This window comes from Bos grunniens, chromosome 3, assembly GCF_055505025.1.
Source record: "Bos grunniens cultivar Pamir isolate PY7600 chromosome 3, Bosgru_T2T1.0, whole genome shotgun sequence".
NCBI lineage: Eukaryota > Metazoa > Chordata > Mammalia > Artiodactyla > Bovidae > Bos > Bos grunniens.
In genome coordinates, this window is record NC_141167.1 from 103,657,664 (window position 1) to 103,672,461 (window position 14,798).

General features: G+C 44.5%; 1 protein-coding gene across 1 annotated transcript; it reads left to right on the top strand.

Moving 5' to 3' along the window:
• Positions 1 to 12,483: 12,483 nt before the first annotated feature.
• On the top strand, positions 12,484 to 12,868 carry LCE7A (late cornified envelope 7A). Its single transcript, XM_086394070.1, has one exon. It carries the CDS (start codon positions 12,551 to 12,553, stop codon positions 12,866 to 12,868), a length of 318 nt encoding a protein of 105 aa, XP_086250196.1. The 5' UTR covers positions 12,484 to 12,550.
• The last annotated feature ends 1,930 nt before the right edge of the window (positions 12,869 to 14,798 follow it).

Consider the following 14,798-nt stretch of genomic DNA (forward strand, 5'->3'; position numbering starts at 1 on the left):
TTCAATAGTTTTCCATTTATCTCTATATTCAGCTGCCTATAAATTCATACCGATGTCTTCAACTCTAATTCAGTATCACATGGCTTGTCCTAGCCTAATTTTTTGCTTATCTATAATCTTCTCCTCCAGCACTGAGAAATCCAGTTCCCACCTTCTGTCTCACTTATTTGTTCATTCCCAGTATGCAAGAATAGTGTGCATTCTGTTTTGAAAACAAAATTATGAAAGCCCAGGAGGAAGTTCGTGCTATGTAAGAAACTTTTTCTCTTGCCTCCGGAGGCTATATAAACTACTGATTAAAGAGGAAAGAATGGGGAGCCAGAGTCCTTGAAGTTATATAAGTATGGGTCAAGATAGAGACCAGACATCCTGAAAGCCAAGGGACTAAACTGAAATGGATTGTCATTCCATGAGGACTTCTACTCCCCACCCCCAGAAATCATCTGCCAAACATAGATGTCTCAACTTCCTCCTCCTGGCATCCCACCTTAGCATACTCATTTTCCGTCAACAAGTTCATCGCACGGCTTAGGCAAAAAGCATGAGATCACAAACAGCTTGTGTGGGACTGTGGGCATGAGAAAGCCTCATTCCATTCCTGGGCATGGGTTAGGACCAGTCTGGATTCTCTCTATGAACTAGAACAGGAGAGGACATAGCATCTCTGTCTTAAAACTACAAGTATTATAGCACATGGGAAGCAGGAGAGCCTGTGGGTAGATAAAAGAACACAAGTATTAAACCTGTGACCTAAGTAGTTACTATATCTCAAAATGGTGGGCAGTTCTGAACGTCCTAGTAGGTAAAATCTAGATACAAATTATCTGACATATATAGTCTTCAAGAGAAGGCTTGTTCCTCCTAACAATGGATTCTAAAAGAAATTGCTTGCAATGATCAGTGATACACTTAAAAACATTACTAGAACAAAATTACAGATGGATAACAACCAGTATTGCTTTACCTCCCACTGAAAAAAGCAAATCATATTAAAACAAAATGCTGAGAGGGTCAGTGGAAAGTATAAGGAAACCTGAAAACCGAAGGTCTTGCAAGTTTAGTCATTGCTCGGTTCACAAGGATTGTAATTCATCCATATGTGAAATACAGATAATAAAATACTCCTGTTCTTCATTCTGGTGTGAAATGATGCTCGAAAAAGATAAAGGGGTCTAAATAAATCTTTTTTGTTCATGCATGCCAGTCATGTCCGACTCTTTGTGATTCCATGGACAGTAACCTGCCAGACTCCTCTGTCCTTGGAGTTTTCCAGGCAAGAATATTGGAGTGGATTATCATTTCTGCTCCTTTAACCATCCTGCTGAGGCATCATCTAAAACCCAAGACTGCTCTAACTGCATCTAACTCCTAGACTGCTCTGTCTTCAGCAGCTCTGCCAGTCCTTCAAGTCCTTAGATTCTCACTGATCCCAATCTTCCTCTCTGGAGCTTCAATATACCCTCCCAACACGGACCTTTGGATGTCTCCATTCTTCTTCTGATTGAGGTCCTAGAAGTTCTCCCCTTATCTCTAACAGGTTCTCTCTGTCCTGCTTTGATTGCCCATGAAGTGGAGGGATTGACACACTCTGAACCCCAGGCAAACTGAGTCCCTGCCTGGATCTACCACTAACTCTACTCATTTCTCTAGTGCTGAGTTAATAAGTTTGCTCTCAGAGAATACAGGCAAATGATTTTTAGGGAACTTTCCTCATTACAGCTTTACGAGAGTGATTCTTCAAATATATGGCTCCAGTCAACCCTGAATCCTTGCCTGATCCATCCCAATGTCCAATGCCACAGCTATAGCCCAACTCAAGCATGACTCACGGGGATATTTGTAGGTGGTGGCGGTGGTCCTGTTAGAGGTTGTAGGAGAATGTTGTGAAACCAGCTTTTGCCAGTCACTGACATGTTCTTGTGATATCCACTAATATTTATAAATCTTTAGAGAAATAAAAATATAGATTGTAATTACTGAGGGACACTGGACTAGCCAGATAATAATATAATAAGAACAGCAACACAAAAAACAACAGCAACAATCTGTATTTATAGAGAGCCTACTATGTACAAGCACACTGCTAATCTCTGTACACATATCATTTACTTAATCCTCAAGACATCTCTATGTTGTTGTTGTTCGTCACTCAGTGGTGTTCGACTCTTTGTGACCCCGTGGAGTCAGGATGCCAGACTTCCCTGGTAGCTCAGCTGGCAAAGAATCCACCTGCAATGCAGGTTCAATTACTGGGTGGGGAAGTTATCCTGGAGAAGGAACACCACTCCAGTATTCTTGGGCGTCCCTGATGGCTCACCTGGTAAAGAATCCACCTGCAAACTCTTGGTTGGAGAATTCTATGGACAGAGGAGCCTGGCAGGCTACAGTCCACGGGATCACAAAGAGACGGACATGACTGAGCGACTTTTCACAGCTCTATGAAGCAGATGCGATTTTATCATCCTTTTACGAATGAGTGATCAATTACAGAGACGTGACAAACCTAACGCTGCACAACTGCTAAGTGATGAGACCCAGATTCGAAGCTGGGCGGTCTGAGTGCAGATACTAGACATTTAGCCCCTATGCCATGCTCTCAGAATGACGGTGCTGCCTCTCAGCCCCGCGTCACCTCTCCACCCCAAGGATGAACACTGGGTAGAATCAACTGACCTTGAGTTTCATCCTACTTCTGTCACAATTTTAACTCTGTGAAGTGGCTCATCTGATCCTCCAACTCTTAGGTGTGAAATATAGACACTTAACCAAGTCAAATGACATATTTTATTTGTAATTAATTCACTCATTCTACTGACTAATATATCAAGAACTGCTTCTTGAGGTACTATCATTCTTTCTTTCTTTCTTTTTTTTTTTTTTTTGCATTGTTGTTGTTGCTATTTAGTCGCTAAGTTGTGTCTGACTATTTTGTGACCCCAGGGACTATAGCCCACCAGGCTCCTCTGTCCATAGAATTCTCCAAGCAAGAATACTGGAGTGGGTTGTCATTTCCTTCTCCAGGGAATCCTCCCAACCCAGAGATCAAACTTGCATCTCCTGCCTTGGCAGGTGAATTCTTTACCTCTGAGCCACCTGGGAATCCCATTACCAATTTTATTTGTATATTCAACTGATATTTACTGGGGAGATAAAACAACACAATTTGGTAGATTCAAAGATGGTAAGTAAAGGCAGAGACCTATAAGATTTTGGTTTGCCAAGTCAGATATATTGACGGGCTTATAAAATTAGAGTTATTTTCTAACAAAAATAGCAGAAGAGTAATGGCCTAGTTTGTGAGGTAATGCGTTATCCAAATTAAAGCATTTTATTTGAGGCCAGAAGTGCAGCATCAGGCACATGGGGGAGAGGATGTTGGCACCTGAGTAGATGTTTGCTAAGACTCCTCCAAGGCTGAATGAGTTTGTAACTTGCCTGTGCTCCTTATATCTTGTAATAGCCTATGAAGATCCCTGGATGAGCTTGGAGAAAGGTAGCAGCGTTGCCAGAATGTTCCATGGGCTGACTTTCATTCCAAGGTACTACCAGAACCCTCTAGAACTATGTTTCTCAAACTAGTGGCATCACCCAGAGAATATTTAAGCAGTGAGAATGCTTAGGACCCAATTCTCAGAGACAACTCAATAGGTCATAGCTGGGAATGTGCATTTTAAAAAAGTCCTTCCCGCAAACGGCTCACATGCACAGCCAGGTTTCAAGTCTCTGATCTGTAACAGCACCAAGGGCAAGACTGAAAGAATTCTTTCCTTGCTTCATGAAACTCCTTGCTGGGTTGGCCCTCTTACTTAGAAACCTAGAATTGTGTGATCTTCACTACACATAAACTTACCAATATTCTGTTTTTTCATAGCCCGTAACACTAAACTCATAGCGTTGTTCAGGGGAGAGAGTAAAACTGGTGAAATGTAGTATAAATGTGGAGGAATGTGACAGACTTCCCTTATGGGACTACTTCCCTAAACCTTGAATGGCTTAGAGCTACAGGTTCACAGACTGGCAGAGCAGAAATTCCTAATGCCGCAGAGAAGAATTGCAGGCCCCACACTGAGCACTTGCCTAAGCCTTCATCATACCTGAGCCCTATCCTCTAACAGTTTAGAGGACAGGCCTTCCTAGGTCAAGATAACCTCCTGATCCAAATTGAAGCAGACTTTTTGAGGGAGGGGTGGTATCACTATCCCTGCCTTTTTCTTCTCTTTTTAATAATTATTTATATTTAATTGGAGGTTAATGGCTTTACAATATTGTACTGGATTTTTTTAAGATGTGTTCATGGCAAGCTGAAGGATATGATCTACTGGACTATGTCTCTTTGCCACAGTGGAGAGAAGGATGGTGAAGTCTTTGGCATGGGGTTGTGATGAACCAGAGATATTATGAGTACGGAAATCTCTAAGAATGGTAGGATGACAGAGTCAAAGATCTATTCTTTTCCCTTTGGTGAGCATCAGAAGAGAGGGATGAAGCTATACAGGAGCAGGAAAGCCCTGTCACTATAGGCTGCAGTGTCTCGTTTCCTGGTAGGTTCAGAAATATCTTCTTGGGATCATTGCCTGGAGGAAAAGGAGTAGGCAAGGTGATCTCTCTGTATCTTTTCTGACCTTAGGACTAAAAGGTGTCATTTGATGGTGACATTTGTAAATGTAAGCCCTAGAGGTCTTAGTAGGCTTCCCAGTGGCTCAGTGGTAAAGAATCCACCTGCCAATGCAGGGGATGCAAGAGATGCAGTTTTCCGTCCCTGGGTGAGGAAGATCCACTGGAGGAGAAGATGGCAACCTGCTCCAGTGGTCTTGCCTGGAGAATCCCATGGACAGAGGAGCCTGGCAGGCTATGTAGTCCATAGGGTTGCAAAGAGTCAGACACAAGTGTGTGATAGAGCACACACTCAGGAGGTCTTAGTTATTGCTCAACTCACTGAGGTCAACTGAGGGTCAGGGTGGAGCCCAGGATTCAAAGGAAGATGCTTACATTTGTTACCAACACAACCATCAAAAATGATAAATCAGAAAGTCACTCAGGTCCTAAAAAGATCAAGCAGCCCCCATCATTACCTGAGAGATCAAGATAAGAACAATAACAACACTCATTTTACAAGTGAAGACACTGCAGCCTGGAAGAGGCAAGTGACCCACAGATGGTCAATGTCAGGACTGGGCCTGTGCCCTAGGGTGACCTGCTACTTCATTCCAAGGGAGTTTTATATAATGGGAGCCTAAAGAAAAGAGGGGCCATAATGTTGGTACCAGATTACATTGCTGTGTGTCCCCTGGTCCCACAGGAATAAGACTCAGCAGCTGGTGAACATTGGAAACTGCGATAAAGAATGATAACGCTTATGCTGTACCTACAGCTCACAGAACCCCACTCAATGCTGGTGTTGTTTTCTTCTTTCAAACCACCATCCTATACAACGAGGTGGGCCTATGTCTCTAGTCCACACTGTACAGACAGGGAAGTGGGACTGGATTTGAGGCCATGTCAGTCCCAGAAGCAAGAGTTGGGGATGTGCTATGCTGAGTAAATCGTGTCTCTTTCTTCTATCCCCTAATTGGGATGGGTTCGGACCCACAGGGCCATCACTGAATGCAGGTCATGACTTCCATCCCAAGCCAAGCACAAGCATCATGGTCCTTCAGCAGTCCAAATGTGAATCCCATTGCCCTTGAGAGGACCATGAATCCTCTCCCTAGGCTGTTTTGCCACCAGTCTGCCCACACACTGGTGTTCTGGCCCATAGGAAGATGGTTCAAAGATCTCACTGCTCCGTCATAATGAAAATCCTTGTTTTCCTTTATTTCATCTCTTAGGAATTAACTTGATAAGAATCTCATACATGCCAGTGCTGGCCTGGTTGGTTCCTCACCCTTCTATTAAGGGCACACCCAAGACAGAAGGAATCCTGAGCATGCCTGAATCCTCAGGCAGGCAGGCAGTATGGTGAGGAGGTGTTTGGGCAGATGAGAGCAGAGTCCAGAAATGCACAAGGAATTCTCCAGTCCAGAAAAGCCTCTGTCAAGGGAAGACCTTCAATCACGTTTCAACCATTACAAACTCATTAACAAAAGAGCTCCCCCTAGTCCCACTCTGATCCTCACATCAGACTTGTAGCCTGGTTGTCACCACAGACATCAGATCATGTAATCAAGTCAAGGCACCTAAGGCCACCTAAACTGAGGAATCTTTCTAAAATGTAAATCTCATCACGTCCCTTCTTTGCTTAAATGGTCAATGATGCCCTAACTGTCTCTTAAAAAGGTCAAACTATTTTAGGCAGCATAATATAGTTTTCAGATGAAATTGATTGTTTACCTCCAATATATACAGCAGGTAAAGGTGTAATGACTCTGATTGCAGCAAAAGATAAGTGGAAGGTCCAGACTGATGTCTCCTCAGAACCCCCACCCCCACATAGCCCAAATGGTTAAGAATTAAAGATAAACACGGAGAAGGCAATGGCACCCCACTCCAGTACTCTTGCCTGGAAAATCCCATGGACGGAGGGGCCTGGTGGGCTGCAGTCCATGGGGTCACTAGGAGTCAGACACAACTGAGGACTTCACTTTCACTTTTCACTTCCTGCATTGGAGAAGGAAATGGCGACCCACTCCAGTGTTCTTGCCTGGAGAATCCCAGGGACGGGGGAGCCTGGTGGGCTGCCATCTCTGGGGTCGCACAGAGTCAGACATGACTGAAGTGACTTAGCAGCAGCAGCAGCAAAGATAAACAATCTTTTAAAACCTGACTCAAAGTTTTTAAGGAATCCTCTTATCAGTAAGATGGTGAGGGAAAGGAAGCAAAAATGTATTTACAATCTACTACCTGTTAAACGTTACTCTCATTATCACAGTAAATAGTTCTATGGGGTTCTTATTTTACAGATTAACCCCATTTTATAGATTAAGAAAAAGAGATGAGGCTCAAAAACAGTAAATAGCATACTCATGATTCAAAGGCTAGTGCCCTGACTCTGAGAACCATCTTCTTCCAGCTTTTGTGCCTGCAAAGACATGAATTTAACACAATAGCAACGGTGGCGGCAGGGCGAAAGGACTGGAAGTGACCCAAGACAGAGCAACTCATACTGTCTGCAGGCATGGCTCTCCAAGGAGGTGATGTTTGAATATCCCAGGCAATAGGGTTTCGAGGGATATAGTTTTGGAAACCATTACTCTATAGGCTAAAGTACACAACCCAGTATGTAACTCTCCAGATGCTCTGGGCCCTCCTTTCCTTTCCATCCAGCTGGTGTCCTACTTCCGGCTCTTATCCAACAGTGTGGCCACTCTGCTCCCGGAAAAGATTAAGCCCTTTCACATCTCTGCCTATGCGTGTGTTCGGTTTCCCTCTCACCCCCTGATTAACGCCCACTCTGGTTTTGAGCCTCCGTCTTATTTTATGTTGTAACATGGGGTTAACAGCAAGAAACTCAATGAGATAATGTATTGGAATAATGAAAATAACAAGTTTCCAGACGACAGGTTAAGAATAAATCTTAATTCCCTTCCTATCCTTCATATCAACCCACCTGTATCATTCCTTAAGGGCAAATAAGTATCTTAACCTTTTTTGTGAATTCACAAAACCCTGCACCCAACAGGTACTCAGTGAACGAATCAATGTCATTAAAATGGTCATTTCCAAGTTATGGTTAGAAAGGATTTTCTCTGGGATAAATAATTTTTCATGATTGAATCAATGGTTCGTTGATGATATTAGACCAATGCCATAGAACTGTTTTTCAACCTTTGAAAATTATTTGTAATGTTTTAGTGGGGGCCATGCAGTTCAGTTCAGTTCAGTCACTCAGTAGTGTCCAACTCTTTGTGACCCCATGAACTGCAGCACACCAGGCCTCCCTGTCTGTCACCAACTCCCAGAGTCCACCCAAACCCATGTCCATTGAGTCAGTGATGCCATCCAATCATCTCATCCACTGTCATCCCCTTCCCCTCCTGCCCTCAATCTTTCCCAGCATCAGGGTCTTTTCAAATGAGTCAGCTCTTTGCATCAGGTGGCCAAAGTATTGGAGTTTCAGCTTCAACATCAGTTCTTCCAATGAACACCCAGGACTGATCTCCTTTAGGATGGACTGGTTGGATCTCCTTGCAGTCCAAGGGACTCTCAAGAGTCTTCTCCAACACCACAGTTCAAAAGCATCAATTCTTTGGCGCTCAGCTTTCTTCACAGTCCAACTCTCACATCCATACATGACCACTGGAAAAACTATAGCCTTGACTAGACGGACCTTTGTTGGCAGAGTAATGTCTCTGCTTTTGAATATGCTGTCTAGGTTGGTCATCACTTTCCTTCCAAGGAGCAAGCATCTTTTAATTTCATGGCTGAAATCACCATCTGCAGTGATTTTGGAGCCCAGAAAAATAAAGTCAGCCACTGTTTCCCTATCTATTTGCCATGAAGTGATGGGACCAGATGCCATGAAGGGATATAATGTTGCCCATCCCACAGATCTGGGCTTCAGTGGCTCAAACTCTTAGCTAGGAGAGAAATGATTAAGCAAGAGTCACATATATACACAATACTCTGCTTTGTCACAGTCAAATGACTTAAGTAATTTTCTCTACTAAATAGGATGAACTAAATAGACTATAAGGAATTGCTTCCTCATCATGTGTCTTACCTTCCAGTGTTTCGCATCCTCACATGCACATTAGCCATCATATCCTCCTCCTTCAGGTTCACTACCACTCACAACCCCAGATAAAATAAGTTCAGGGACAATAGCAAGCCAGGAAAAGCCCTTGAAAGTCTGATGTTAATGAGTAAAATACACATTTGAAGATGTACAGAGACCATCTGGTCCAGTCTCCTTTGAAACCCAGAGGACTAGCAGAGCTAGGACCAGAGGCCTGACTTCATTGCCAAATTCTTACGGCTGATTGGCACTAATGACTCCACCCTGGGAGCAGCCTCCATATCTGACCTATTTACCTGCTGCTGACCTGGCCTCCCAAGGTACTCTCTCTCCAGGAGTGAAAGGAGGGAGACCTTTGCCTCAACCACAAAGAGCTCATTAATTCACTGAGCAAAACTTTTTTTTTTTTTTTTTGAGGCCTTACAAGATGTTAGGCATTGCAGGTGCCGAGGATAAACAGTGAACTAGCAAATACTGAGATTTCGTTCTATCCAGGCTGTAGTTGTTCAGTCGCTCAGTCGTCTCCAACTCTTTGCAACCCCATGCAGCACTCCAGGCTTCCCTGCCCTTCACCATCTCTCAGAGCTTGTTCAAACTCATGTCCATTGGGTCGCAGATCCAGGATGACAGGTATTGAAAAATAAATGCAAGTATGGTGCAATGAGAAGTACAGGAAGCTACAATGATAATGTCTACAATCTTTTGTAGGAGATAGAAGAATCCAGAGCAAAGGAGTAGAGAGGCATTGGAAAAGAAAAGGAGCTGATCCTTCTCTAACACAGGAAGTCACAGAAGATAGTCGCAGGCATGGATAGGCTTGAAGACTTGGTGGTGGGAAGTGGAACACTTTACACTTGAGGCTCTTGTCTGCCCCAAGAAGTGGAGGCAGCAGCATCTATCTAGAGGGAACGGTGAATGTTCTGAAGGTTCAGGAGAGGAGAAAAGTCATGATGTGTGTGCAGAGTAAGTACAGAGTATACGGGATTGCCAAGCAGTGTTTTGGGCTCAACTAAGGCTGCTGTCTCGGAGAAGGCAATGGCATCCCACTCCAGTACTCTTGCCTGGAAAATCCCATGGACAGAGGAGCCTGGAAGGCTGCAGTCCATGGGGTCGCTGAGGGTCGGACATGACTGAGCGACTTCATTTTCACTTTTCACTTTCATGCATTGGAAAAGGAAATGGCAACCCACTCCAGTGTTCTTGCCTGGAGAATCCCAGGGACAGGGGAGCCTGGTGGGCTGCCATCTCTGGGGTCGCACAGAGTCAGACATGACTGAAGCGACTTAGCAGCAGCAGCAGCAGCAAGGCTGCCATCTATGGGGTCACACAGAGTCGGACATGACTGAAGCGACTTAGCAGCAGCAGCAGCAAGACACTGAGAGGATGATTATAATCTAGTCATGATGCCAACCATCCAGAGTATCTGTTTTGTTTTTATTTTTATAGCAGTACCTGGTGGCTCAGAGGTTAAAGCGTCTGCCTGCAATGCGGGAGACCTGGGTTCAATCCCTTGGTCGGGAAGATCCCCTGGAGAAGGAAATGGCAACCCACTCCAGTATTCTTGCCTGGAGAATCCCATGGATGAAGGAACCCAGTAGGCTACACTCCACGGGGTCGCAAAGAGTCGGACATGACTGAGCGACTTCACTTTCCCTTTCTTTCACTTTTATAGCAGCAAGGCATAACAGGGAAGATTCAGCCAAGGTTGGAGTTTTGTCAGTCAAGTGCATTGACAAACTAAAGGTGCAGGAAAGTTTATTTACTGTTTTTCAGTTGCTAAGTCGTGCCTGATTCTTTGTGACCCCATGGACTGCAGCACACCAGGCTTCCCTGTCGATCACCATCTCCCAGAGTTTGCTCAAACCCTTGGCCATTGAGTCGATGATGCCATCCAACCAACTCATCCTCTGCTGCCCCCTTCTCCTCTTGCCTTCAATCGTTCCCAGCATCAGGATCTTTCCCAGCAAGCTGGCTGTTTGCATCAGGGGGCCAACGTATTAGAGCTTCAGCGTCAGTCATTTCAATGAATATTCAGGGTTGATTTCCTTTAGGATTGATTGGTTTGATATCCTTGCAGTCCAAGGGACTCTCAAGAATCTTATTCAGCACCACAGTTCAAAAACATCAATTCTTCAGCACTCGGTTTTCTTTATGGTCCAATACTCACATCCATAATTTGTTGGTCAAAATGTGGTTGAAATGATGAACTAAGAAAAGCAAACTAGGAAAGGTTGCTGGTGGGAAGGGAGCTAGTAGATTTCAATCAAGTTAAAAACAAGGATCTATGATCAAAGAAAGAACTAGCTAGAGAGTTAGGAGACCTGGTTTCTAGTTCAGACTCTGTAAGACTCAGAGCATCTCCTTCATCCTCTCTGGCTTTCAGTTTTGTCATCCATGTGTGGAGGGTAAGAAGTGGCCTGAAATCTTGTCCAGGTGGGCTCTTCTATGAGGCTACATCATTGGTCAATGTTTTAGACACTTTGGGATCTGAATCAAATATACCCATCCTTGGGTTGTGGCCCCAGGGTGCTTGGATGACTGGTCCCCAATCTGTTAACAGAGTTTTCAGAAACTCCTACATATGTCCTGGGTGACCCAACATTTGTGGCTTCAGATTTTCATCTCAAGCATGCATTGGATTCCTCCATAAACCCTACATTCAATCCCCGGGTTGTTTTGTTCCCATATAAACCCCTTGGAAATCACAATCTGCTCATCTTTATGGAAATACTTCCAGGGTTTATGGTGGGGAGGATGCTCTGGAAAGATGTTCATGAGCATCCAGTAATGACCAAGTGTGACAGAATGACAGAGCCCCTGGGATGTGGGAAATGGCCACCATAAGGACCTGGTTGGGAACATGTTTCATATGACCATGGCTCATTCCCTCGAGCTGGGGGCAGGACACATATAAAAGGCTTCAGATCACGGTGTCTCCTCACTGCATTTGATATACCATCACTTGCCTGAGGTACGAAGAACAAGGTGAGTGTCTTCATTGAACTGATGGCAATTTGGGGAGGGCCAGGACTGCCACACAACTGGACAAGCCACTCCAGGTTGGAGAGAATGGGAACTACCTTGTAATTGAAGGACAATCAGGCTCATGGAAATCACTGAGGTGGCTCAGAAGAAGCAATTCTGGTCAGGGGGTGGGGGATAAATGGTAACCAGAGATTGGGCCAGGGGGTCGGGGGTGGTTACTTTGTAAGACAAGAGATAACCACACAGGGCTTAAGGCAGAGCCCATGATGTAAAGAAAGAAAAAAAGGCAAATGATGAAACCGGTTAGTATGACCATGGGCTCAGGCTAAACATGTGGTTTCTAAGGTTCTTAAACCAGAAAATGTTATTTAAAAGTTTAAGATTTGGGGAACTATCTAGTGCCCCACATTGCTGCCTTTGAATTCAGAAGACTTAGGAGAACCATAACAGGTCAGAGAAGGTGTGTGTGTGTGTGTGTGTGTGTGTGTGTGCTTAGTTGAGTCCAACTATTTGCAACCCCGTGGACTGCAGCCCACCAGCTCCACTGTCCATGGAATATTCTCGGCAAAAATACTAGAGTGGGTTGCCATTTCCTTCTCTAGGGGATCTTCCCAACCCCAGGGATTGAACCCATGTCTCCTGCCTTGCAAGCAGATTCTTAACCACTTAGCCACCTGGAGAAGGTGTTACCAAAGTCTAACTTACCCACTGCTGATTTCCCCTATGCCAGGAAAGTAAGGCTACTCTGCTATAAAGATATGGGCCCTGGAGCCACAGAATCAATTATAGAACATCAGACTCCGGGGAAAATACTGATACAAATGAGGTTTATATTCACTGACCTTTTGGAATATCTGCATTGCTTTACAGAGCAACTGAACATTCTCCAAGATGTTCTGCCAGCAAAACCAGCAGAAGTACCAGCTCCCCACCAAGAGCCTTCCCAAATATCCACCTAAGCGCTTCCCTCAGGTTCCTCAGGCCCCTCAGGCCCCTCAGGCCCCTCAGGCCCCTGCTCCCTACCTGCCTCCCACCCGCACCCACTATGTCTCCAGCTGCTCTATTTCTGGCTTCGGAGGCTGCAGCTCTCTGGTATCCCATCGGTTCCCAAGCAACTACCGACGCCAGCCCCAGCCTTCCAGCTGCTTAGACGTGGAGCTTGCTGGATGTTCCAGTTGCTGCCATGGTTTTGGGGACTACAACTGTTGAGGAACTGTTGTTGACCTGCAACTGTTGAGGATCCAAAGAGCCACAGCCAAGGACCAGTCTGGAGTCAATGTCACTTCTTGGTCTTATTCTTCCCTCTCCTCCTGAATTAAGCTGCTGGGATGGATTCCTCTTTTTCCCGAAAATCTCGTACCTCCTGGCCTTAGCTCTGGTCTTAGGTCAAGAAGATCCAAATACTGGAATAAAGTCTGCTTCTTAAAGCCTTCTCAGTGTGCAAAAATAAAGTTTATCTGTCTTGGCACCCAGAACTTCTTGGTATTTGTTGATGCCCCCAGCCTCGGCTCTGAGACGTTCCCAGGAATCTGGATTCCTTAAGCAGACTTCCTCGAAGAGACACCAGGTGGGACATTTCTCTTAGGTAGACCCTGGGTCTGAGCGGTTTGGGAGGCTGTGAACAAAAGATCCAGAGAGAAATAGGAGGGGGGGTCCCCAAAGTATCATGACCCAGTTCCACTTCTGTGGCCCCCTTTGCCACCATCACTGAAGTTTCTTCCTACTCAAAAAGGACACACTACTTCCCAGCCCCAGAATTTAGCCTCCAGAACCTTCTTATCTGGGGTAATCATGTGCTTAAGAAAGAAATGACACAAAGGTACTTGTAGTTTCCAGATCTCAGTTCAGAAAGCCATGAAAATGATTCTCTGAGCAAATCTGCCTGACCTAGCCCCTCACACCTTCTCTCCACTCAGGTGCCAGAATCTGGTGGGAATATATGTCGAGGTCCAGTGAGCACAATACCCCTGAGAGACATTCGGGTCCTGCTGTTGCTTTTCATCCCATGTCATTTCTTTCCCTCTTTTATTTAATGGGACAAGTGGCATGGGTTGGGGAGCAAGTTCTCAAAGTACTTTTTCCAGACTAACAGTGGGCCATAGGCAACAGTGATACTTCTGCCCTTCCTCCAGCACTGTGGTTCTTTTTTCTTAAATTTTTATTTTATAGTAGAGCAGAATTGATTAACAATGTTGTGTTAGTTTTAAGTGTGCAGCAAAGTGATTCACTTATATATGTATCTATTCTTTTTCAAATTCTTTTCCCATTTAGGTTATTAGAGAATATTAAGCAGAGTTCACTGTGCTATACAGTGGGCCCTTGCTGGGCTTCTAGTTTTTTAAGTATTTTCATTCTTAAATTCCTTTATTTTATTTACTTTTGGCTGTGCTGGGCCTTCGTTGCAGCACGTGGGCCTTCTCTAGTTGCAGCAAGTGGTGGTGACTCTCTAGCTGCTGTGCACAGGCTTCTCGCTGCAGTAGCTGCTCATGTTGTGGAGCCTCTAGATGTGCAGGTTCGGTAGCTGCAACTCACAGGCTCCAGAGCACCAGCTTAGCAGTTGTGGCTCATGGGCTTATTTGTCCTGCGGCATGTGGAATCTTCCTGGACCAGGGATTGGACCTGTGTCCCCTGCATCAGCAGGTGGACTCTCAGCCACTGGACCACCAAGGAAGTGCCTAGCATATCTATTTTAAGTGTTTTAAATTGACAAAGGAGGCAAGAATATACAATGGGTTAAAGACTATCTCTTTAACAAGTGGTGCTGGGAAAACTGGTCAACCACTTGTAAAAGAATGAAACTAGAACACTTTCTAACTCCATACACAAAAATAAACTCAAAATGGATTAAAGATCTAAACATAAGACCAGAAACTATAAAACTCTTAGAGGAGAACATAGGCAAAACACTTTCTGACATACATCACAGCAGGATCCTCTATGACCCACCTCCCAGAATATTGGAAATAAAAGCAAAAATAAACAAATGGGATCTAATTAAAATTAAAAGCTTCTGCACAACAAAAGAAACTATAAGCAAGGTGAAAAGACAGCCTTCAGAATGGGAGAAAATAATAGCAAATGAAGCAACTGACAAACAACTAATCTCAAAAATATACAAGCAACTCCTGCAGCTCAATTC

Excerpts from the sequence above, each read along its gene's own strand:
- LCE7A (XM_086394070.1), top strand. The coding sequence starts at position 12,551 with ATGTTCTGCCAGCAAAACCAGCAGAAGTACCAGCTCCCCACCAAGAGC.